Genomic DNA, 26,480 nt, shown 5'->3' on the forward strand with positions numbered 1-26,480 from the left:
AATAAATAACAACTGCTCTTCCTTTCACGAATAAATTTCTTCAAAAACAAGGTGTACAGTCAACCAGACATTTTATGTATAAATTATAAAACATGACACAGTATAAATAAATGTCTACAAGTCTCAACTATGGGCCTCATCCAGTAGACCTCACAATGACTGCCTCTCCGGGTCCAATGAGTAACAAGGTGGCCTGGGAGAGAGCTTTAGGACAAAGGTCCTTTATGTATAGTTTTCCCCCCAAATAAATAAGCATACACTTATTTACAGTATGGACAATATATTTTTTCTTTTTCTTTCTTTCTTTTTTTTTTTGCCCAAAGGCTATGTCAACACTGAACATTGGTGGAGGGTTTACCACTCTAGAATGGAAGATATAGGAAAGCTGTAGTCCTGGTCTTCATCTTCCTCCTCTTCCTCGGTGTCTTCCGAAATGGCTAGATGGGGGAATACAGGGGAGCTGCTGTTTAAATATGGACAACAACAGCGCAGAAGCAGCTCAGTGTACGTTTTCAAAGCCCTCTGAAACAGCCATATTACAGCGTTGCATTTTTATGTGACTTGCAGTAAGATGCTTTTTTTGTTTTGTTTTTGGCATCTGCTGTTATGCAATAAGTTTAAAAAAAACTTTAAAAAAAACACCATTATCTATGAAGTCAAAAACTGCAGAAAGTTCTGAAGAATCAATGGCTCAGGTTTTACGGGCAGATTCCTGAAAGTAGATAAAAAGCGCTCTTGTGTTCTAGGTAGAACTGCTTTGGGTCCTTAATTCAGAGTTAGTAGAGGTAGCTGCACAAAGCAGCAGCCCCTGTGTGATAACAGAAAGCTGTCTTTGAAAAAGAAAAAAAAACAACCTTTGAAGCAGTTAGTTTAGATTCAAGTGTTAATAAAGCAAACAGCAAAGCACACTACTAAAGCAAAAGAAATTAGGGGCAAATGACTGGAAATAGGTTTTTAGAGGCGACCCCCTTGATGATCATCAGACAAATCCTAAAAGCCCAGAAACATTCCAGGCAGTTTTTCTGTGGATCGCCGAACTGCTGGTAAAATTTAGCAGCTACCTAACTTAAACAGAAGTGGGCTTATATGGGGAGGTTTTCGTGCTTTTTACGTCTCCATTCCCTAGGGCTTGCCTGGGAAAGCCTTAAACTGCAGCAAGGTTAGAAATTGCACTTACAGTTGCAAGATCCGGAGTGCTTCACTTCCAGCAGCACGCCTGAAGAGCAGGCCGCTTCCTTCATGGCACACTCGCTGGCGTAGGTGGCATTGTCACTGGCACAGACAGGCTCCTCAGACTTACTCTCAGGGCACAGCTCATCGCAGAGGGAACACCGGCCTCTGCCAACCTTGAAATCCCATAAACACTTTTTTCCACCAGTGCACTGGATATCCTCACAGGACTTTGCTTCTAGGATATAATACACCTGTGATGAGTAAATCCATTTCCCCCTTGCCCCCTTTCTCTAGTCTCCTATCAATAAATGTAAACATATAACATATCTTATTACTCACTTATGGGGGTAATGGAGATATTGTGCAAAAATGCTCTATAAATAAAACCAAAACACACACACACACACACACACACACACACACACACACACACACACACCCCAGTTTCCTACATACTATATTAGTACATGAAAATACTGTAGCATTTTTTTGGAACAGAATTTCACAGTATCCTTGAGTTAAATATGTATTTGATTATTTCCCACAAGTGGGATCTTTTAAAAAAAGAAAGAATTCTATCAGTTATCAGAATCTGATAACAGATTTTAGGAACTGTTAAGTAATTATTTCATGCTTCCAGCAAGTCTAGCACTTAAAAAAAATGTGTAAAATTGAGTGAGTTCTTTGGTTTCTAAGGAGGAAAATTGTTTCCTGTGTCTTGCTGGCATTTCAATACATATGCCAATGTTTCCAGAAGACAATGGTTTTCTTAAGGAATGCTGTGGTCATGACAGTTTACCCAAACTGGAGAGTATTTCTCTCTTTGGTGAAGCTATGTGTTTGGGGAGGCTTTGGCCTTATTTATTGGTTAACCTCATAATCTTAACACCAGTTCTAGCCTCTTTCTCTTTTTGTATTTTTTCTTTTCCTTCCTCAATCCAGAATACCTACTGATACACTTTCCCTCATAGGCCAATCCAATAGACCTGCCCAGTAGGCAGGTAGCCTTTCTCAGGTGACAGGCACTGGAGTAGGTTACTCCATCATTCCCACAGAGATACTGTTCAGAGGAGGTGGGCTCTGGGCAAATGCGGTTACATGTCACACAGTAGGCATTATTAGTCTGGTCCACCACGCATGTGGAGCTGCCTGGACAGAAAACATCCCGACAGGTCTCTGAAACAAAGAGGGAAACACACATTAATAGGCATCTTCTGGTCCTTAGGGACTGAGCATTTGATAGTATCAAGGAAATCATGAAGCATCCAGCTTTCAGAAACGTACTCTGGGAGCCCTGTCGTTTTCGAAAGAAAACTATGATTCTAGGTTGGTCCTTCAGTGTTTTAAGGAGTCTTCAGAAGTTAGAAAGGGTTCCTTTATTTGGTATCATCCTTATTATTATTAGGCTATTACTGCAGACTACACCATCCCCCGGGGGTCTTGCAGTGGGTCTATCTCAGGTAGAAAGCTGGGGGAGGGGCGGGTAAGACCTACTTTTACATTTGCCCTGGTACTGGACTTCCAGTTCCGGCTGCTCTTTACATCTGGCCTTGAGGAGTGCACATTCGTTGCGGTAGGTTTTTCCGTCCAGCCCACAGACTGGGCCTTTCCAGGTGATGTTAGAACAATCTGGGGCGCAGACGCAGCGGGGTTTGTTCTTCTTGTTCATTCGGCATTTTTTCCCGGGCCCACAGTCCACGTTCTCACACGTTTCTAGCAGTTGGAAAGATGCAGGGATTAAAACCGGGGCCAGGCACCATGCAGGTCAGCCAGGAGGGCTGCGGGTGCCTCGCGCAATCGTGCTGCCAGCAGGCCGAGCCCAGGGGCTCTCACCCAGAAGTTGAGGAGGGGCAGGTGTGGGGGACAGTGGGCTGCATCCCATACCCAGATCTCTCTCAAAGTGCACGGGTTGGCTGGCTTCACCACCACGTTTGGCTAAGAAGTCCGAGAACCTCTGTCGACCTTGTTTTGCCTGTAGTATGTGACACCCAAGATTAAACCCGATGGCTTACCAGGGCTGGGGGTAGTTAGGTGGATCCCACGAACAAAGGTCTCCCAGTCCCAAACACCAGCTGGGCACTAGGAGGGTAAGACGCCCTCTACTGAGGGCCTACACATTGGGGAGGAAGAGCCCTACCTTTACAGGGGATGCAGTTGGGGGCGCCCCCATTGAAAATCATCCACTTGAAGAGCGTGTTGTCATTTACGTCCTCTTCGGTCCATGAGGTGCTCAGGCGGCCGGTGCTGCAGCACTCCTCCTTGGTCAATTCTGTCTTGTACAGGACCTGGCAGCGGCCGTTCTTTGCTTGGCGGAGCCAGCAGTTCCCAGCTGCGGGGAGACAGGGGCGGGGAGGTGGGCGAGTGAGCAGTGGCGGGGTAGGGGGAGAGAGGCGACGAGCCGGCAAGGGAAGGAGACCCGGCGGGGATGGGGAGGGAGTGAGCGTGGAGGAGGAGAGACGGGAGAGAAAAGCAGAAAAGCAGGAAACAAATCGGAGGGAGTGAAGGGGTGGAGAAAGAGGGGGAAAAAGCCAGATTGAAGAGGTGGGAGGTGGGCGAGGGGGAGGGAAGGCGAGAGCGAGAAGCCAGAGCGCCCCAGCCATATCAATGTCAGTTACCAGTGACCCAGACACAACACGTGCAGCTTGCATTGACTTTTACTAGACTGTTTACTTTTATTCGTCCCATTTCATAACCTGCAGCGACTCGAAGAGCAGATTAAAGAACCTGACAAAAACAGGATGCGACGGGTGTTTTTACATGTTGCATTCATGTAGGCGGTACGAGTATTATTTGTGACAGGGGTTAAGAAAGTAGGAGAACTTGAGAGATAGAGAAAGAAAAAGAAAGGGGGAGACAGAGACCGAGACAGACAGACAGACACACACACACACACACACACGAACAGATCAAGCAAAAGGCACTTGTGAAAAATGAAAGCAAAAAAGCAACCGGGCCCTGCCCGGCGCTGCCCCGCGCGGCCTCGAGGCGCAGCCCGCCCGACGGGCCGTTTTGCAATCCGCCAGACCCAGAGGACGCCCGCGGACACCGCGATCTTTCGAAATCTCCCAGGGCTGCTTTCCCCGGCACCCCGGCAGCGCCTCGTCCCGAAAGGCGGGCAACTCAGAGTAGTGCGTCGCAGACGGCTAGGGACAGTGCCCGGGGGACAGTTTACAACACACACAAAATGTTAACGCTAAAGCCAGGAAAGTTACAAGTCTGCCTCAAGAAAAGAGTGGGGGGGGGGGAACAAAAGGGGGGGGAACTTCCTACTGTTTCATGGTTTTATATACATGTATGTGTGTATACACACACCCCTATCTCATACCTACCAAGAAATCTTTGCAAGTAATTTCTCCCCCTTCTTCCTTTTTAATGTTCGGATTTTGGTCAGGAAGATTTCTCATGAATCATCCATATAACTTTAACAATAATTGGATCGCAAGCTGCTATTATTATTTTAAAAAATTCTGCCCAAAGACTAATTGAAATAAACAAATCTAATTTTTAAAAGCTTTAGAAATTTGCATCTCAGAATTTAAATCAATTGTGGGCTCCTCACTGTTCTACAGAAAGTTAACAGAGGAATGAGGCAAAGGGGAAAAAACTGTAAACTACTCAAAAGAGTCCAGGGCAATAATTTTTTTTTTTTTTTGCGGGGTTGGGGGGAGGGGGTTGGAAGAAGCATCCACTAGGCAGAAAGCTACTTCCCTCTAAAATTTTCGGCACCCACATTTCCAAGTTTGGGCAAAGTTTCTGAAACCACGTCCCCCAGCCACCGAAGAAATTTCAGTATCTCCCCCTCCCCACCCAGTCATTTTTTTAAGGTATCCACAAGACGTAGGAGGAAGGGAGGTTAGACTGCAAATGGGTCGACTGAAATCTCCAGGGTACTGATGCTTGTCCCCTTCCTCAGAGCCAAACAGGGGAGATAACATCTGAACTCATTATGTCCAGAACTTGAGCATCTAACCCTACCTACTGAGAGAGACTCCAGCTCACCCCCTTTCCTTTTAAAGGATAACCGCGCTCCAAACTCGTCTTCAGGTCCTAAAGTGTCACTGCCTTTAGTTTTCCCACTCCTCTCCATCCCAGACTCGCTAAGTTGGTCCAACATCTTCCGAGAGCAGCGTTGCTCAGAACAGACCCAGTGGAGACGACCGAAAAGTACAAACCCCTGCCCTGTGCCGAACCTCCCAGCGCATCCCCCCTCGCTTACCCTGGGCACTGCGGTCCTCCATGAACTGGCAGAGCAGCAGCAGCAGGAGGCAGAGCCCGCCGGGCTGGTGCCTGGGACGGACCATCCTGGGGGCAGGCGCGGGGCGAGGAGCGCGGCGGCGCGGGGAGCGGGCGCGGCGGCGGGTGGCTCGGGCAAGCGGCGCGCGTCGCAGAGGCGAGCGGCGGAGGGCGCAGCGATCCCGGCGCAGCCCCGCGCTCGCCGCCGGCCGCCCGCGCGATTCAATGGACGTCAGAAGCCGGGCGCAGCCGCGCTTTAAATCTAGACGGGGGTCTCCGCGGTTTGCGGTGGGCGGTCTCCCAGTGTGTGGGGCAGTGGGAGGGCGGCCGCGAGCGAGGGTGTGCGCGGCTCCTTGGGGGTGGGGAGCTTCTAAAAGTTCAGTGTGAATCAGGTGACATTTCCCACCTTCTGGAAACCCTTCCCAATTATCTGGTGGAGGTGCCTGAAATCAAAGCTGCAGGAGGGGAATCGCCGAGTTCTTATTTGCGTAGGAGCGAGAGGGAGGGGGCAGGCGACCGGGGCGGGGGAGTGGGGAAGAACACCCACTTCAAGTCCTGCACGCCGCCGCTCGCTGGTAGCGCCGGCGCGCCGGGGGTGGCGTGTGTGTGTGTGTGTGTGTGTGTGTGAGAGAGAGAGAGAGAGAGTGTGTGTGTGTATATGTGTGTGTGTGTGTGTGTGTGTGTCTGGGGGGGGCCGCGCTGGGGGCTCTGGAGGCGGCGGCGGGCGGAGCGGAGCTGGGCGGCTGGGCGGGAGTTGGTCTCCGCACCGGCGCTCCTTCGCTCCAGGAAGACTTTGCAAAACGCCCGAAGAGCCCTGAGCTGCTGAAATATCCCGCTTGAGGTCGGGTCGCTGCCGTTTTAGGCCCCCGCAGTCTGGGCGCGGGACCCCGAGACGTTTTGTGTCTGGGTCTGCGCGTGCCGAGCGCTGCGGCCACCCGGAGCCCAGAGGTGTGGCTGGGAACCCCGGCCCCGGCACCTTCCACCCCGGCTGAGCCGGGCCGAAACGCGGCCCTGGGTCTCGACGAGTCAGAAGCGAACAAAAATGTTGAACACCTCAGCCCCGGCCTCTTCGCCCCCCCCCGCCCCCCGTCACAGTCTCGACCCTCTCCTTTTCTTTTCTCCCCTTTCACTTCGCCGCTTCTGGAGTCGGAACCCGGAGCGGGGGCGCCGACGCAGGCGGTCTACCCCCCTTCCCCGGCTCGGAGGCTCCCCAGTTTCCGTCCTGTGTGTCTCCGTCTCTCCCAGTCTCCTTCTCAGCATCCCCCCACCCTTTCCCTCTTTCCCTCTTTCTCTCTCCGTTCGCGGAATAAAAAAGATTGCAACATCGATAATGAACTTCTGTAGCCTCAGTTTATTAAGCACAGTGCCTGGCATTCTTCGCTGAAAGTTGGCGGGTCTCTCATTTATAACATTTTTGGCACCGCTGAATGAAACTGAGGAGGCGATATTTCCTTTTATATAAAACGATTACTTCACGGAAAATGCTATATTGTTTATTCCAAAGCTGCCTTTTAAATTTCTATTCTTTTCGCTTCTGGAGCCCGAAGGACAACAGACAGCGAAGTATGCAGACAAAATTCTTGGACATTCGCAGGTCACTGGGATTTGTTCTCCTACGGATTTCAAATCCGCCCCTCTTCACGCCCCCAACCTCCCCCCGCCAGATCGCCGCCCCCCACGCCTTCTCTCGTCCTCCCACCCCCCATCTTCCACCACCCCCTCCCCAACTGCAAATAACTCAGTGATAACAGATTTTTTTCCACCAACTGCAGGAGATAGTGCTAATCTTTTAATAAAAGATCCCATTACAATGGGATCTGTCTGGACAGACTATAATAGATCCCGAAATACAGCCGTGCTAATATTAGAAGACAGTTGTTTGGGTGCCTCTCAGACGGGCCCAAGCCCCCCTTTGAAAGTGGGCATGAATCACAAAGCCCCGCGGCCGCCGCACCTGCACCGCGCGCATTCGGTGCAGCAGGCTGGTAAAAACGGGTGACCTCGCCGCTGCTTTTCGCTTTATAATTACCGTCCTGAGGACGGGAGGGGAGGGGCGCGGGCGGTCGGGGCGGGGTGGCGCTGGCTTTTTGCTCACTTCAGACGGCTCTGGGGGCTCCACATCCTTCTTAATCTTTCGGATTTATTCTTCCTCTCTCTCTCTGTGTCTTCCCTCTTCTCTCTTTCCCTCCCGTCCGCCCAACCCTTCTCCTCTTTGCCTCCCTCTTCCCCGACTCTGCTTGTACTCTCCCCCCTTCTCCCTCCCCTCTTGCTTTTCCACTCTTCCCTCCAATGCAGCATTAATGTAGAGTTGTTTAGTGCCCTCTAATGGCCGACGACATTAACAATTAATAGCAAACTGTCCCCTTTGCAGGAGCCGACACTCCATGGCAGAGTTCCAAAGTTGAATTTATTTCTTCTTTAGTCAGGCAGATGGATATAGTGCTTATATAGTAATGTGCTGAGGGAAAGTTTGTTTTCTCCCTTTCAAATCCTCTTTCCCAGGGAAAACTTAGTTGAAGGAAAGGGGAAAGCTAACAATTATTGTTACTCGACCATTTTGGGGGGGGGCGGTATAGCTTTGTCTTTTAATAGCAGCAAGAGACACAGCTTCTGTTTTATCAAAGTTTATCAAACGTGTATCTAGGGTTGGAAAATAAATTCAATATTCTAAATACACAAATTATCTTAGATGGTAGGTGGTTGGATTTCGTGGCAGTGTTACCAATAGCCATTAAACATTTTAAGACCCAAATGTGATTATATGATTTTATATTGTCCCCAGTTTAAATACATTTATCGGTCCTGAGTCTTCTGTAGCCTCTGGAAGCTGAAATTTCTCACTTTAGGACCATATAAAACATTTAAATTTTGCTCATGCCTGGTTGTATATGAAGTCATCTTGCCTAGAGGAACGTGGGGTTATATATTAATGCATAGTTTATTTTCTCAATACTTTTGGGAAGATTGTTTTAAAGACCATAAAGTCCTCATATTTTATTACCATATAGCAATGAAAATAGTGATGTAACCTGCATGTTCTCATTATGATTTAGCTTATTCATTTGCATGTGCACTTAGAATATATTGATATAAGAAGAGCATACCCGATATGACTTTGAGGGGGGTGGGGGGAGAGCGGTCCATGTGGCTAAATGAAAACTAGAATAAAGGCAATTTTGAGGGTTTAATCACAAGAATATTTTATCTGGACTTTTGAGTTTTTGGTTTATTCAGATAGTTATTTTAGTTTGTGTATATAGAAACAACTCATGTCACAGAACTTTCTGAATTAACTTAATCCAAGGTATGACCACACAATTCCAGGATGATGGGTAAAAAGTAAAAATTCTGTTGCTATTTTATTATCTGTCTACATAATGCCAAGTGCTCAGACCAGTGGTTTGACTAAATTGACTGCATTGACTAGTTGCTTTGGCATCATGTGATTGTCTAGGCTAGGCCAAAGCCGACACAGTAGTTCTCATTGTAAAAATGCCACCACTCACAGGAGTGACCCAGAGTACCAGAGGAGTACCAGAGGCAGACCCAATACAGGATTACTTTTCTCTGCAGAGAGGGTGGCTCTGAGGGGTCAGGGTTGAGGTCACAGGCAAACACAATGTGGAAAACATAAGTGCTGTGTTGCTTTTGCCTTTGTGAATAAGCAGTTTGGTGTTTGTTTAGTGATACAAGCTCATCCTGTTTTTCAGCTGCACCTTGGATAGTATTGATCTGTTTGGGAAAATGTCTGCCCTGAATCGACACAGATCAGTCATCAGGATTCTTGTTGGCCTGGGTTGTTTTCTGGCCAATTGGAAGAAATGAGACACAGGTCAATATTGGTCTCATATGGGCCTCCTGTGAGCATCAGCAAGAGATCCATCCCATTTCTGGGGTATGAAATGGTATCACACCTGTTCAGTGACATCACAGAAGAACAGCTGCTATTTCTTTTACTGTTTTATCTCCTGTAAATGTTAAATATTGGGTTTGTAGATGTATAAATGTCAAGGGGACATTTTAAAATAAAAATGCCTTCTTTCATTTTTGTTGTATGCTTCCAAGTTGGACTTCTTATTTTTTTCCTTTCTGCTCTGCCAAAAAAGTAAATGTAAATTATGAGAAACACAATAGGACCACTTTGTAACTGACTTTCTGGGCAGCACACAAAAAGACTGCTGTTCTCTGTTTTTTTGTCAGCTTCAAAAGCTATCTTCCTTCTAAAGTTTATAAATTTAAAATATTAGAGTTTAGCAAATGATTCAATCTAGCTCCCAAGATACCTATTTGAAATCATATGAAATTGTTGTTTGAACCAGAACTGACCTGGTTAAATTTTAGTCCCTAAAAAAAGAATATGGAAAGGGTGGGTGAGGTTACATATGGACAATTTGGAAGTCAGGAAGTGAGTAGCTTTTACTTTTTTGCCTTAAAATTAAATGTCAAACTTTTTTGAAGTTAGGTATTTTCCAAAATGATACTAAGATTTCAAATGCAAACAATCAATCTTGATTAAGCGACAGAATTTAAGCACTGGAGAAATACGCTGAAGTGTTTTTAAAATCAGATTTTGTTCTTCTAGGTACAAAACCGGTTACTTAATGCGTCATAGTCTTTGGTGTTGTGTAACTTCATGGGCTAGATGAGGATTGGGTGGGGGGTAATAGTTCTGTATTGGCTGAATTGTTGCAGAACTAAAAAGTTAAGAAATGTGAGTACATAAAAGCAATGTTTATCCAAGAGGTCCAAACCATCAGGTAATTACGTTTTTAAAAATGTCATTGGAGTATATGTCTTTTTAAAATATAGTACTAAGAAAACAATCAATTGATTACCTGAACTTTTCTCGTTTCAATGGTGCTTTTATGTTATATAGAGTCAGTCAATCATGGACAGCCCTTTTCTTTTTCTTTTTTAAAAATTTATTTATTTGTTTTTGGCTGTATTGGGTCTTTGTTGCTGCGCGTGGGCTTTCTCTAGTTGCAGTGAGCGGGGGCTACTCTTAGTTGAGGTGCACAGGCTTCTCGTTGTGGTGTCTTCTCTTGTTGCGGAGCACGGGCTCTAGGCACATGGGCTTCAGTAGTTGTGGCACATGGGCTTAGTTGCTCCACGGCATGTGGGATCCTCCTGGACCAGGGATCGAACCCATGTCCCCTGCATTGGCAGGTGATTCTTAACTACTGTGCCACCAGGGAAGTCCCTACAGATTTTTAATTAATCATCTTTCCTGAAAGGGGAATTCATTCCAAATCTAATTTGTACTTTGCCTTTGCACTTTATAGGTGTGGATCTATTTCTGGGTTCTCTGCTTTGTTCCACTGATCTATTTGTTGATCCTATGTCAGTCTCACATTATCTTGACTACTGGGACTTTATAGTAAGTAAGGAAGTCAGGTAGTGTAATTCCTCCAACTTCATTCTTTTTCAAGATTGCTTTGGATATTCTAGTTGCATTTCCATGTAAATTTTAGAATCCACTTGTTGAATTCTATAAATACACACAAAAAGCTTGATGGGATTATGATTGGGATAGATCAATTTGGGGATAATTGAACTTTTAAGGATATTGAGTCTTCAAAACCATGAACATGGTATATCTTTCCATTTACTTAGGTTTTCTTTAATTTCTCTCAACTGTGGTGTTAGATCCATTTTGTATTTTAACTGTCATTGAAAAACTTGCTGAGGTAGGATAATAAATGCAGTTTCCAGCTCTTTATCTCAGAGGAACTCGATGAGTTATAAAGATTTCCTGGTGCAGGATTATGTTTTCATACTTCCTAAGGCTGATTATCTATGGTCAGTCAAAAAGAATGTATTGAGCACACTTTTCAGGAGTGGTGTGCTAACTCATCAAAATCTCTTGCATGCATTCTTTTGTTGTTTCTTTCAGACCACAGATAGTCCTTTGAATGAATAATTTCTGTCACCATGAAATTTATACCCAGTGAGAGTTTAAAATTATCCTTTATTGGTTAGTGTTTTGTTGAGTAGTATTTCATAATTTTCATATGACTAGATTCCTACTCAAAACAATCCATCATCATGCTTAAGTTTTGAGAGGTAGAAATATGCAGTTCCCATTGTGCCAACATTTAGGTGGCAGTTACTTTCTGCTTGTGTTCTTTATTGGAGAGTTATGTCATCTTTTCGTTTGTCATTGCTCTCCCTGATTCATTCATCCTCCCTGTGGTTTCCTTTCCTCTTATAACTCATTTTCCATCTACCAGAAGGATTAGCACTATAACCCAAAACTGTACCTTTTGCAGCATATATTGGCTTATTTTTTTCATGTAAATGCTGCATTCAAAAGTAAACTATACTTTGTATTGTTTATCCAACAGTACTATTAAATATTTAACAATGGGTTGAGGTCAAATGATGATGACACAACATGTGGAAATACAGAACAGATGATGCATTAAGTGTTGAAATAAATTATTTCAACACATGGCGAGCCTTGCTCTTTTTTTGGACTAGAATAGGAATATGTATATTATGAAGACTAGTAGATGAATGACTTAGAGGTAGTTTTGGTCAGTGTGTGCTTAATCTCCAATAAATAGTCATTCTTTTAGCAATATAAAATTATTAGTATGTATAGGAGGCTCATTTATTTGGTTTTCCAATACATTAGTTAAATGATTCTTCTGAACTGGCCTCAGTGATTTCCTCGCAAATAAGTATATGAAAATCATCAACAGGAACCATGTGTTAATGGCTCACATGCTGGGCAGATGGAAACATACTGGAGAAGAACTATTTAGTTGAGATCATTTTGGCCCCAAGACTTCTAATCTTTGCTTTAATAGAAAACATTGCTTTGGCCAGCCAAATGACACAACCATCACACTGTCAACATTTTCATCTTTGCCAGAGCACCAGATTTCCTGAAGAAACCTTTAGGCAATGATTCCTAACTCTTTCTTATTTGCAGTCCATCTGAGAAGCTGTTGAAAGATATGAACCATCTCCCCAGAATAGTGCACAGACACAAATACATATACACCTGCACAAAGTTTTGCATTCATTTTTAGGAAGATCTTAAGCATTTTGAAATCCATGCATGGATCCTTACAGGGTTCCATGGATCCCTGATCAAGACCCCTGATTCTGAAAGATACAATTGCTAGGTGTTCCGATTATTCTGCCAATACACTCCAATCTGTCTACTTGCTTTGTAAGAACCATTCAGATCTCAGTTAGAGTGTCCTCCCTGGAATAATTCCATATATTAGTGTGTTTTACAAAATTAACCAGTGTCACCAATAGAGCAATTGTCTTGAGAGAGTTCAAAACACACCCCCCCCCCCCCCACACACACTGGTATGCATCTATCTATTATTTGTCCTTTAATAATAGCTACCATGTATTGAGTACATATTCCATGCCAGGAGCATGAAATATATCATCTCTATTTTCTTAGCTTCTTTTCCAGATAGATATTATTATCACCATTTCCTAGATCTCTCCACAAAATTGGACAAAGCTGAGCCAGGAAAACTTTATAGCCTAGCATTTAGGAAGGGATTGTACTTTAGGCATTCTAGGGGGCAATGAGCAAAAGAAACAGCTCTGTAATTACTACTATATTCTAAACAACATAACATACTTTTACAGATAATGTTTTTCTACTGTTATGCATAAAATCTGCAGTTTTGAGGCACACAAAATATGCTAGCACAAATAGCCCGTAGTCTTTCTGTGGCTTAATTTTCAACGTAATTTCAATAAATATTTATTAAATATCTATGATATTCTCCAGACTCTGTGATAGAGATAGAGAAGGAAACAAGGCAAATCTCTTAGAACTTTTGAGATAACAGAGAAGGCAGATATTAAATAAGTCCATATAATAAACTGTGATGAGGATGGCCAGGTAAGGTCTTCCTAATGAAGTGACATTTAGCTGAGACCTTACATTTGAGAGTTAGCCAGAAGAAGGTGGTGCTTGGAGAGATGGTGGAAGAGTATTTGTGAAGCCCAGGAGGCAAAGGAGAAATCATTTGAGGAACCAAAAGATGTTTAGTAATGACCAAAGCACTTACTTTGAGAGGAAAAGTGGAAACTGAGTAATGGGAGAAGTTGATGGTGCAGATTATATAAGCTCTTATAAAAACTATGGGTTCATTGGTTTTCCAGAGGAAATCCATGGGAATATTATAACTGGCGGGGGGGGCATGAGCCATTTTTCACTTAGAAATGCTCTCTTTGCCTGAACTGTAGAGATAGATTTGCAAGGCGCTAGCATTGGTGAAAGGCTATCTTTTAGGATGCCATCCCAGTAGCAGAACTCTATCGGGGGTGACACTTGGGTTGAAGAGGAGGATAGATTCAAGAGACAAGAGGTAGAATTGATAGGTTCTGTTGATTGATTGAATGAGGGGGATGGGGGAAAAGGAGGAGATGAGGATGACTCTTGGGTTTCTGGTATGAATAAGTGAGTGGGTGGTGGTATCATTTCCTGAGGTAAACAATAACAGAGGAAGAGCAGGTTTCTGTTTGGGACTTGTCTTTAAGGAGCCTGTGGGAATTCAAGAAATTCTGAATGCCTTGAATTGCCAGGGTCATCTTTATGAATAAATCTATTACAGTTAACACAAGACAGTCTTCTTTTCTGACCCTGGAAACAGGCACATCTACCTAGATATGACCAGTTACAACCAAAAATACAAAACACTTTGGGATGAACTAACCAAACAAATGAATGAGAATGGGTGGTTGTTTCATAAACCAGTTCCAAGAAAATATTCCCCTATGTACTTTCTAAGCACTAACTTTAAAGTATAGCAGCAACTCAATATATAAAACTTACGTGAGGATAGGATGAAAGGGGCCCAAGCACTCTCTTAAGGTATACAAGCATGTGGGAATCTTTGTCTTGTGTAAACCGATTCCAGTCTCTAGAAGGCATTGCTATTCAGGATCTAGTTCCTGGAGAGGGGAAAGAATGAGTAGAAGATGAGCAATCCATCTTCAGCTACCTTGGACATTTATTCATACATTAAACAATATTTATTTCGTAAACAGAATTAATTGAGTACAACTGAGTAACAATTGATAGCAAAACCATTAGATGAATGATTGATGGCGAATTGACATTTATGTCGATATGTATATATCCTCACCAATATTTGGGTTGTTTCCAGTCTAGTCTGCTGTGAACGTACTCATACAAGTTTTTGTGTGTCATATGTTTTCATTTACCTTGAGTACCTAGGAATATCACATATAAATATACTTAGAAGTGGGACTTTTCTGGAGGTCCAGTGTTTAAGAATCCACGCTTCCACTGCAGGGGGCACTGGTGTGGCCAAAACAAAACAAAACAAACAAAATGTATACATAGAAGTGAAATTACTGGATCATAAGATAACTGCATGTTAAACTTTTTGAGATACTACCAAATTGTTTTCCAAACAGTACTTTGTCATATCATTTTATATTTCACCAGCAAAGTATGAGTGTTCTAATTTCTCCACATTTTTGCCAATACTTGTTATTAACTGTCTTTTTGATTATAGCCATCTTAATAGATGTGAAGTGGTAGCTCATGTTTGTTTTTTCAAAAGTAATAAATTCTACTTGAAGCTAAATCATATAAAGAGATTTTGTAATGAGGAAACAAATGACAGAAGCCTGTACATTTCAAGTAAAGAAATTCAAATGCACAACAGAGAACTTTTGTACTCATGCATGCAACTGAGGAAAGTAGCTTATAGAAACTGCAGCACAACATAAATGATCAATTAAGGAAGAGAACACATTTCCCAGGTAGAGTGAAAAACTGTGAGATTACAAGAAGGCAGCTCCCCATCAACACAGAAAGATCTAAGTCTTGCTACTAAAGCACTGGGTGGAATGGGGGGAGAGAGGGGAAGAGTAAATTTCCAAAGCTGAAGGTCATTTGATTTTGTGTCTAAGGCATAATTCCTCATGTCCTGCTTCCCTCTCTTTGTGGCTTTGAGTCACGCTTTCCAATTCAGTTTTAACATTACATTAATTTAATTTTTTATTTTGTGATTTTTAACTTAAATTTTTATTTTATAATTTTCATGGTGCTATGAAAATCTTGATTTCTTATATCATTAATAAATCACTTAATCTCCTTTTTCTATGTTTTAAAGGATATGGTTTCATAACCTTGCTTTCTAATGTTATAAAAGATTTTAAAACCTTTTTAAAAAATGTTTTCTCTCAGAATTTGTTCTTTAGATTTTGGCCTTCTTTGTGGAGAGAAAGTTCTTTTTCATCAGGCTGCATTTGGAAAAAAGAAGAGAGAATTTACTGAAGCAGAAACACAAGGGAAGGGTAATGGTATGTCTTGGTAACTTAGCAAAACACAAAACTTTTTTTTTTCCCTGAGTACAAAAGTAATAAAGAACATTTGGAAAATACAGTAAAGGAGAAAATTGAAATCATGTGTTTCCTTACCATCCAGATAATGATTATTAATGCTTTGGTGTATATTCATCCAGATTTTTTTCTATGTATAAAAGCAACGATTCAGAGGAGCACCAATACCAATCCATTTGGGCAAGCAGAACCACGCCAACAAAGATGTAGGTATTCTGGAAATATTTCTTACTTTTCAGGATTCCTGCCAACATGCAGAGTCTATCTCTGGGAAGGAAGACTGGTAGGATATAGACAGGGTTCAGGGTTCTCAGCTTGCAGATTGAGTTTCAAGCAAGGTTCCAGATCTCTTTGCCAAGGAAGAAGATACAGAGGACTGGATGCAAGGCTCCTGGGTCCAGGGAAACTGACCTGTTGCCAAGCTCTTTAAGAATGGTAGGGTTATGGCTACTCTGTACCTCTTTTTCCTGTTAGGACTATCTCAGGAAAGGGGATAGACTTGGCCTCTATTGAAGGAGCTCATCAGAGGCTCTGACACCTTGGGTTCTGAGGAAGACAAAGGCAGGCAACCAAGGCAAAGACTAACATCGTGCAGGTTGAAAATGAGTCTTATTTCTCATTATAATACAAATTTTCTGAAAGAAGAAGTCTTTAAAAATATGTTTTAATATGGTATCTTTTTTCTTGGCTCAAGCCACTAGTGGGCTTAGTTGAATATTTAAAAGTATCATAGAGCTTGCTCATAGAGTATATTATGTTAATGAAAAATTTAATGGAAGCAGAAAATTGTATTGCGTTATGGAAAGCAATTAGGGATATTCGAGAAATGTGTATTCTTGTTGCCCTTACAATAGCTAGACAGCTTTTAGCTTTCAGCCAAAGTTTTTTTTTTTTTCCTAGAAAGTTTTAATAAGATACAAGCTATACATCAGTAGAGTGCTTGGTCCAATCGTGCGTTTTCAATAAATATTAAACACTAACAACAACTGTGAAGTTTCCTGTGTTATGCCCATCCCAGAAAGGACTTCTTCAGCAGAGCTACAGTTTAAGGATAGTCTGGGGCTGCAAGAAAGAGAGACGTAGAAACTTTGCCCACAGCCCTATCCCACACACCAACGTGTCAGGACAAAAAGATCAGTATATGGTGGTAGCTTCTGCGGTCCTCCCAGCACACTGCAATGCCTTTTCTTGCTATTGGCCCTTTATGAATAAGGAGTTGAATCGGCCTGTGATAAGGCAACTGAGAAGCGCTGGCATTTTGAAAAGGATAACCTGTGAGTATGGTCTTGGGTTTTACTTACATATTTACATCTCCCCAGGTCTAGCTGCAACTTGAGAAGAAGCTGGAAATAAGGAGATAAGTGTTCTTTGGCCCAGATGAAGGGCAGAAGTCAGTTTCCCCTCTGATCTGCAGTCTGGATCTCGTATCTGTGAGCTGAATCTCTATTGCATGAGGGACGAGTACAGGTTGTGCAACAGAGGGTCCCTGTGTGCATCTGACAGGAGAAGTTTGTTCTGAGTGTCATAGTGTTGTTTTCATCTTGATAGACTAGTACAGTCTGGGTGAAATGGTAGGGGAGGGTGCTGGGGAAAGGAGAAATGCCCAGGTAGCTGAACAATGAAAGCTTATATGCTACACGGACAGAAAGGAAAGGGAGAACACAGATGGCTTAGTGAAACCACTGGTTAGCAGAGGCAATGAGAATGCAGAGTGCGGATTTCAGGAAGGATAAGATTTGTGAAGGCTGAATATAATCAAGGGGATCAGAGCCATATACTGGAAAAGTGATGGGAAATACAGTAATACGTCCATTAACCGCAGCACCATCACCATCAATCATCTTTAGTCTATGATGAGAATTCAAAACTCAAGAGAGGCTTGTCTTGGCCTGTGCCTATACTTCACATTAAGTATTTATTTTTGTCCTTGGTATTAGGAGATACTGCCACTGACAGCATTACTGTTAATGTGTGTGAGTGGGGCTCAAAACGGACCAATTAATGATGCACAGTTCAATCCTGTCTAAGTACACATGTAGACAGGCTGTCACCATTGGTGGCTTTCCCTCTTCACCTCTGGGGCTGCATGAAGTCTCAGTTAACAAAGAGCTTCTCCAGGTTTGAAGAATGCAGCACTGATCTGCTGACTGCTATGGTTTCCCAGAGTCAGAGGACATGCTGCATGGCTAACTGTTGAGCTTCTACACATTCTTCCCACTTTTCTTCTGTTGACCCTGCTTCTAATCAAGCCCCTTTGGCTTGTGGTGGGTGCAGCTGCTGTGGTTTAGTGCACATGTCCAGAGGCAGAGATTCAGTGAGCAGAGCTAAGATGCTGATGGAGTGACTATACTTTGGATCTTTGTTTTCGGCACTCTTGAGTTTCCACTGATGTTAATTATGGCCCATGGGTGATGCTGTGGAGACTGCTGGAGGAAGCAGGTGGGAATCCAAGTTACTGTCGTTCTTCCTCTGGAGAGATATATACAGTGCAGAGGTTTACTTTGGCTGATTGCCTGACGCCATGTCTTGGTCTTTTGGGGGGATGGCCACCAGAAGAGAGCTTTTTTGAACAAGCATCCTGAACTTTTTTTTAAAATAAATTTATTTTATTTATTTATTTAGGCTGCGTTGGGTCTTTGTTGCTGCATCCAGGCTTTCTCTAGTTGCGGCGAGTGGGGGCTACTCTTCATTGCAGTGCGAGGGCTTCTCATTGTGGTGGCTTCTCTTGTTGTGGAGCTCGGGCTCTAGGCGCACAGGCTTCAGTAGTTGTGGCATGAGGGCTCTAGAGCACAGGCTCAGTAGTTGTGCTGCATGGGCTTAGTTGCTCCGTGGCATGTGGGATCTTCCCGGACCAGGGCTTGAACCCGTGTCCCCTGCATTGGCAGGTTGATTCTTAACCACTGCACCACCAGGGAAGCCCCTGATTTTTTTTTAAGGCTGCCCTTGCATCTCTGAACAACAAGTTGCCTAGGAGATGGCATTTGCATTTAGCTCTCCCCACTGGATTTCTAGAAGTTTCCTCTGTGAGGATGGCAACACCACCTCAGGCTTTGGATTACATTTTTGCATTGATATTATTTTTGCATCATCTAGGACATAATTCCATGGAATCACATGTATTTTTTTGTGCTTTGGGCTTAGAAGTACAGTCAATGAATATAGAGAAGCTCCTGAATGATTGCACCAATGTTGCATGATCCTGCCTTCTGTGCTGGCTTGATTTTTAAGAGGATGCTGGGCATAGTCTGATTCTGGCTTTTAGAATCACGGTTTTGTCTAGCACACTGCACAAATAGATGTACCCAAATTCAACTGGTGGTGAAGAGCAGATTTCATAGCTTTAGTAAAGTCTGCCACCAAATCTAACATGCTGGCTTCATCATTATTTTAGGAGTTCATGGAAATCTTCTTGTCAAGATACCTACTTGTTAAGACTCTGGTGTAAGTGTCCAAGTTAGGCTCACAAATACATTGAACCAATAGTATCAAAGATGCAGAAATGAAGTGGGTCAGGATTAAGTTCAAATTCAGGAATTAAGTTTTGTGCATTTTGAGGATCATCTCTGATATCACAGAACTTGACTCTTTTGCTTCACTGACAAAAAAAGCCTCTCTGTATACAGGTGTGACATTTGGACACTTGTTTTCATTTCCATATTCTATATTTTGATTCTTATCGAAACTAGTCTTTTTAAAATAGGTTTATATGGCTTGGTCAAAATAAAAATAAAAGAGATGAAGTATAGATATATACTTCCTATATAGATATAGGAAGATTTCTATTATTTATTACGTAGAGTGGTTGATATAAAATGATTTATGGGTGTAAAAATTAGAGAAAGTATATATTTAACATACAAACCATTTAGTGGAGATAGAAATGAGTGTTTTATACATTATGAAATAAATTGAAAAATTGGGGGATTAAGGAAGGATTTGCCTTTTTACTTTTAGGTATTTAAATTTTTGTAATCAATATATTAATTTTGCAAAGAAAAGAATACATATGCTTATCGGTCAACTCTGGTTACTTTGAGGAGAACCCCAGCCTTCTCTAAAGTGAAGCAGCATTGTTATGGACACTTAGGTGCCTTATGATAAAAGATATATGCAGGCAGACTCTTGGTCAGATGTGAGAACTCTGAGTATTGGGGTTCAGCAATCCTCAGAGATAAAATTGAAGAGAATAAACACTGAGTTAAATTATTTGGATAACGAATGAAGGTTGCCCGTGCCCATAAATATGGAGCTATTCACTTTATTATACACAGCTACTGTGACTGATGCTTTTGACAAACAAGGGAACAAAAGAAAAGATAGATGTGATCTCGTTTCTTAAAGATTGTCTAATTAAGGTAGAGAGTGAAGACCTGATCAGCAATGGACTAATCCCAAAGCAACCTAAAAGCAAGTTAATGACCATGCGGTACACATGGTATACATAATTTCTAAATGAATTCAAGAAAGGAAAATATTTTGTGTGGATCTGTTTAGCTGATAACAATCATTATGTTCCCAGGAAAGGATCATTTGAAATAAACAAATCCAATTCAAAAAATAAATATAAAGATTAATAAATCATACTTAGTCTTCCCCATAAGATAATAATTTTGATAAACTTTATAGATAAAATGCTACTGAAGGATGGAGGAATCAGTAATTAAATTTTCTGAAGACGTCAGAGAAGTGATCATAATATATGGAAAATACCTCAAAAGAGAATTATTTTATTACGAGAAGAATGGAGACATGGATATTCCAGGTAAAAGCAGAAGAAATACCACAAATTTATGAGACGTCTAGGATTGTGAGGCAGGTACTGTAGCTGATGAGTCTGGAAAGATTAAATTGTGCGGGTCCTAGAATGACATATTAAGGCATTTAAACTTGATCCTGTAAACAATGTAGAGCCATTAAAGGCCGTATGTCATGACTAGATCTGTAATTGTTACTATGACATACATAAAAAAATATAATTCAGGGCTTCCCTGGTGGCGCAGTGGTTGAGAGTCCGCCTGCCAGTGCAGGGGACGTGGATTCGTGCCGGGAAGATCCCACATGCCGCGGAGTGGCTGGGCCCGTGAGCCATGGCCGCTGAACCTGCGCGTCCGGAGCCTGTGCTCCGCAACGGGAGAGGCCACAACCATGGGAGGCCTGCGTACCGCAAAAAAAAAAAAAAAAAAAAAAATATATATATATATATATATATATATATAAATTCAGAAATTAAAACAAGTTGCGTCTGCACAGGTGCAGTCTTGCCTCAAGGCAGAGCATGCGCGCGCAGTGACTCCCCACTTCCGCCCTCAGCGGAAGTTTCTGCGGGGCAGCAGGGGAGGACGCTAAGGTGGAGTTTCCAGCCCGGTGGATCTGAGGGCCGGTGTGTGGCCCGGTAAAGCATGATACCCTGTGTCCAGACCATGGCAGAAATATCGAAGCGTTCAAATTCTGCCCTGACTGTGGAGAACCTTTGCCTACAGAGGAGCGTGAGGAGTCCCAGACCTTTGTGTCAGACCGCTCGGAGCATGCTTCTGAGGCTCAAGGAGAGAGCCGAATGCCATATCTAAAAACCTCTTGCAAGAAAGTGAAATGGGCCAGCTCTGTTACCTCTCCCCCATTAACCACCTTCTCAGACCGTGACAGTTCTGGGTCTGAAAACACCTGCAGTCCCAATGAGAGACTCAAACCTGCATACGACCAGGTGAAGCCCTCAGACGCTAAAGTGGAGCCCGGTAGCCGCCACGCTTTTAGACCTTGCCCACGGGGACAGTGCTGACACACAAAAGCGGGCAGCACTGGAAGCTGGGATCCCTCCGGACCAGGGATGACCAGAGCATTCTTTGTGAAGGTACACTGTTCACAAGCGGCAGGGGCTGGGCTGGGCGGAGCCGTCTTCGAGCCAGGGCAAGGGGAGGGGGACCCCTTTCTGAGAATGGGTATGAAAACCATATCCCAGTTGCACACCCGCCTCTAGGCAACCTCTTAGACTCGGGACTGCAAACCTACCCACCTACAGGGGCCAGGAAGGTTGAGTAAATGAGGGCTGGAGTCTGAGAGTGGGCCATTGCGAGTGGTGGGGACTGTGGCCAAATGGAGAGCATGTGCCCTGTGTAGGGAGGGCACGTTTCTTCAGTTCCACCTACTGTTGTGTTGGAGTGCAGGCCCCAGTGTGGCTGGTTGATAACGGATGATGATGATCGTTGTAGACACCCTGCAGAGATAGGACGGACCCGCATCCCACCCTACATACATTTGGTTTGGATGTAAAGACAGATGATTTCAAACACAGAACAAGAGGGTGTGAAATATTCATTGCTCGCAAAATTGAGGTCTCTGGGGAGAGCAGTCCTGAAATGCCTTGAGAGAACAGGGAAGGAACCCGGTCTGGTTTTTATTGTGGTTAAGGGCTGGGGCTGAGGTGAGGGTTCCAGCACATGGGCCAGGGCCTCACATAGATTGAATCTTCCACAGGCACCAAAGAAGGGAACACCCAGGCTTTCTTACCAGCTTGCCCAGATGTGGGTGGGTGGGGAAGAGGGAGGGCCAGGCTTAAAAGCTGTCAGTAGTCAGACATTAAAAAAAAAGGAGTCATTTTATTACAACGAAGAAAATAATAACTGTGCTGGAAGTTTTAGTATTAATCATACCTAGCATTTATTGAGTGCTTACTCAAGGCCAGGCCCTGTTCTAAGCGTTTTACGTGTGCTTTTTATTCTTTTAAGCAATTTTTAAATTCAGATAAAATTCATACAACATGAAATGCACCATTTTAAAGTGCCTAATTCAGTGGATTTTCAAGTATTCACAGTGTTGTGCAACTATCACCACTATCTAATTCCAGAACATTTCCATCATCTTAAAAGGAGGCCCTGTGACTTTTAGCAGGTACTTCCTATTCCCCCTTCTCCTTAGCCCTGGGCAACCACTAATCTACTTTCTGTCTCCATTTGCCTGTTCTAGATATTTCATGTAAATGGAATCAGACAATAAAAACAAACAAACAAAAAACCCCAACAGTTCAGATGGCAAGCCTGTGAAATAAGTTCATAGCTTCTCAAGCAGGTGCTGTTGACATTTCAGGCCTGTCTGTTTAGTCACACAACATATGATTATGACCAAAAAACATTATAATGTACACAGTCTTTGGCACACTAAACCCTTTCCTATACAGTGCTAAAACAATAAAATAGAAAAATTAAATAATAATTTTCTTTACAGTTATAGCTTTTTGGTAAATGTTGTATGAAAAAGAAAACCCCCAAAGCAGTAACAAGAAACAAAACAAAAAGCATAAGGAATAAGAAATTCATAGTTTTACTTAAAAGCTTTTTGTTGGCTTCCCACTACTATTATTACTGCTGCTACACACAATTGCTACTTACCTTTTTTTTTCCTGGTACTCAGGCCTCTCACTGCTGTGACCTCTCCCGTTGCGGAGCACAGGCTCTGGACGCGCAGGCTCAGCGGCCATGGCTCATGGGTCTAGCCGCTCCGCAGCATGTGGGATCTTCCCAGACCGGGGCATGAACCCGTGTCTCCTGCATCGGCAGGCGGACTCTCAACCACTGTGCCACCAGGGAAGCCCTCCGCTACTTACCTTTTATTGAGTGCCTGCTATGGACCAGATGGTTTTGTTCTGTTTCAGAGGTTTTTAAGAAATTTTTTATTCTGGAAAGAACACTTAACATGAGATTTACCCTTTTAACGAATTTTAAAGTGTATAGTATATTATTGCTGACTATAGGTACAGTGTTGTACAGTAGATCTCTAGGGCTTATTCATCCTACCTGACTGAAACTTTATGCCCATTGATTAGTTAACTCCCTGTTTCCCCCTCACCCTTACCCCTGGCAACCACTGTTCTGCTCTTTGATTTTATGAATTTGACTATTTCAGATACCTCATATAAGTGGGATCATGTAGTATTTGTCCTTTCGTGGCTGGTTTATTATACTTAGTATAATGTCCTTAAGTTTCATTCATGTTGTTGTATATTGTAGAATTTCCTTCTTTCATTAAGGCTGAATAGTATTCCATACCACAGTTTCTTTATCCATTCATCTGTCTTGAGGACATCTAGGTTGTTTTCACATCTTGACTATTGTGAATAGTGCTGCAGTGAACATAAGAGTGCTAATATCTCTTTGAGATCCTGATTTCAGTTCTTTTGGAAAAATACCCAGAAGTGGGATTGTTGGATCCTATGGTAGTTTTATTTTTAATTTTTTGAGGAACTTCTATACTGTTTTCCATAGCGGCTGTGCTATTTTACATTACCACCAATAGTGTGCAAGGGCTTCAATTTCTCCACATCCTCCAACGCTTCTATTTATTTGTGTGTATATGTAATAGTCATCCTGAGAGGTATGAGGTGATATCTCCTTATGGTTTTGATTTGCAATTCCCAGATGATTAGTGATGTTGAACATTATTTCATATACCTGTTGGCTATCTGTATGTCTTTGGAGAAATATCTATGCAAGATCTTAGGCCTTTTTTTTTTTTTTTTGGGCCACGCTGCATGGCATGTGAGATCTTAGTTCCCCAACTAGGGAACGAACCTGCACCACCTGCTGTGGAAGCTCGGAGTCTTAACTGCTGGACCGCTGGGGAAGTCCCTCTTAACCCATTTTTTTTTTTTTTTAATTGCATTATTATTTTTTTTAATTATTGAGCTGTAGAAGTTCCTTGTATAATTTGGATATTAACCCCTTATCAGATAGATGGTTTGCAAGTATTTTTTCCTATCCTGTAGGTTACCTTTTCACTCTGTTGATTATTTACTGTGTAGAATCTTTTTAGTTTGATGTAGTCCCACTTGTTCATTTATTTATTTATTTATTTTTGTTGCCTGTGCTTTTGCTGTCAAATCATTGCCAAGACCAATGTCATGAAGCTTTTCTCCTATGTTTTCTTTTAGGAGTTTTACAGTGTTGGGTCTTATGTTGAAGTCTTTAATCTGTTTTGAGTTGATTTTTTGTGTATGGCGTAAGATAAGCATCCAATTTCAGTCTTTTACATGTGGATATTCAGTTTTCCCAACACCATTTGTTGAAGAGTCTGTTCTTTCGCCATTGTGTATTCTTGACTTCCTTATTGAGTATCAGTTGACCATACGTGTGTGGATTTATTTCTGGGCTCTCTCTATTTTGTTCTATTTGTTTACATGTCTGTCTTTATGCCATTACCATTACTGTACTTTATAATACATTTTGAAATCAGGAAATGTGGTACTTCCAGTTTTGTTGTTCTTTCTTAAGATTGGTTTGGCTATTTGTGGTCTTTTGTGGTTCCATATGAATTGTAGAACATTTTTCTATTTCTTTAAAACATGCCATTGGGATTTTGATAGGGATTGCATTGAATCTGTAGATCGCTTTGAATAGTATGGACATTTTGACCATATTAAGTCTATATATTATTCTTAATGCTTTATGTATAGTAACATTTGACACTTTTTCTAATTCTAGTTTTTACTTTTTAAAAACTTTATTTTAGAGTAGATTTAGATTAATAGAAAAGTTGCAAAGGTAGTATAGAAAGTTCCATATACCCCACACTCAATTTCTTCTATTATTAACATCTTACATTAGTATTACATTTGCATAATTAAGGAATCTATATTAAACCTTATTATTAACAAAAGTCTATACTTTGTTTGAATTTCCTTAGTTTCTACCTAATTTTTTTTGTTTGTTCTAGAATCCATCCAGTATACTGTATTACCACGAGGCTCCTATTTGCTGTGACAGTTCATAGTAGTGTCCTTACTCATCACAATAATTCCATGTGGTAGGACTATTATTATTTATTTATTTATTTTAAAAATAAATATTTATTTATTTAGCTGCGTTGGGTCTTAGTTGCGGCACGCGGGATCTAGTTCCCTGACCAGGGATCAAACCTGGGCCCCCTGCATTGGGAGCGTGGAGTCTCAGCCATTGGACCACCAGGGGAGTCCCTATCATTTATTTTTAAAGATAAGAAAACTAAGACTAGGGTCACACAGAAAAGGGAGTCAGCTCTGGAAATCTGGGTCAGAGTCCTCACTCTCAACCACTGCACTGCATTGCTTCGAACATATTAGGTACTCAGTAAAAGGTAAACAAATGCACAACTGCACACCTGGATCATGATCTAAGGGAGCATGTGGTAAATGCTTTAGAGCTCCCAAGGGTAAAGGTTATTTGTAAGAGTTTAGTGAAATTTGTGTAAGATTTCAACAATGAGATGAAGTGTGAGCTAGGCCCTGAGAATTGGGAGAAATAATTATATAATACGTTATAGTTCCTTTCAAATATGTTAGAATCCCTGTCCCAGTTCATTTTTTTTTTTTGCGGTACGCGGGCCTCTCACTGCTGTGGCCTCTCCCATTGCGCAGCACAGGCTCCGGACGCGCAGGCTCAGCGGCCATGGCTCACGGGCCCAGCCGCTCCGCGGTATGTGGGACCTTCCCTGACCGGGGTACGAACCCGCGTCCCCTGCATCGGCAGGCGGACTCTCAACCACTGCGCCACCAGGGAAGCCCCCAGTTCATTTTTATAACATCTCCAAGGATAGATGAATGGTTTTGCCTTGGAGTAAAAAGCTTGGGGATAAAAAGTGTGGGGTCATGGTTTAAACTTTCAGTGTCTAACCAAAGTCATGTTATGGAATTTCATTTTACTTCCAAGAGGTCAAAACATTTTAAAAGTACAATGTTTTTTAACCTATGAATG

At 42.5% G+C, this 26,480-nt stretch overlaps 1 protein-coding gene across 6 annotated transcripts; it reads right to left on the reverse strand.

Moving 5' to 3' along the window:
- Positions 1 to 277: 277 nt before the first annotated feature.
- Positions 278 to 5,854, reverse strand: FST (follistatin). Of its 6 annotated transcripts, none has more exons than XM_032629112.1 (6): positions 5,390 to 5,854; positions 3,311 to 3,502; positions 2,668 to 2,886; positions 2,125 to 2,349; positions 1,178 to 1,408; positions 278 to 437 (listed from the first exon to the last, which is right to left on the reverse strand). In XM_032629112.1, the coding sequence occupies exons 1-6, from the start codon at positions 5,472 to 5,474 to the stop codon at positions 355 to 357; spliced, it is 1,035 nt and encodes a 344-aa protein (XP_032485003.1). In that variant the 5' UTR covers positions 5,475 to 5,854; the 3' UTR covers positions 278 to 354. The 6 variants fall into 6 exon arrangements, with proteins under 6 accessions (XP_032485003.1, XP_032485004.1, XP_032485006.1 ...); XM_032629113.1 differs by having other exon boundaries at positions 1,178 to 1,405; positions 5,390 to 5,853; XM_032629115.1 differs by having other exon boundaries at positions 278 to 712; positions 5,390 to 5,800.
- Between the last annotated feature and the right edge of the window lie 20,626 nt (positions 5,855 to 26,480).

Source organism: Phocoena sinus, chromosome 3, assembly GCF_008692025.1.
Source record: "Phocoena sinus isolate mPhoSin1 chromosome 3, mPhoSin1.pri, whole genome shotgun sequence".
Taxonomy (NCBI): Eukaryota; Metazoa; Chordata; class Mammalia; order Artiodactyla; family Phocoenidae; genus Phocoena; species Phocoena sinus.

Coding starts and splice junctions, on each gene's coding strand:
- FST (XM_032629109.1), bottom strand. CDS start 3,821: ATGCAAGCTGCACGTGTTGTGTCTGGGTCACTGGTAACTGACATTGAT. Junction 2,887..3,310: donor CAACTGCATCCCCTGTAAAG/GTAGGGCTCTTC, acceptor TCCAACTGCTAG/AAACGTGTGAGAACGTGGAC. Junction 2,350..2,667: donor GTACCAGGGCAAATGTAAAA/GTAGGTCTTACC, acceptor TCTTTGTTTCAG/AGACCTGTCGGGATGTTTTC.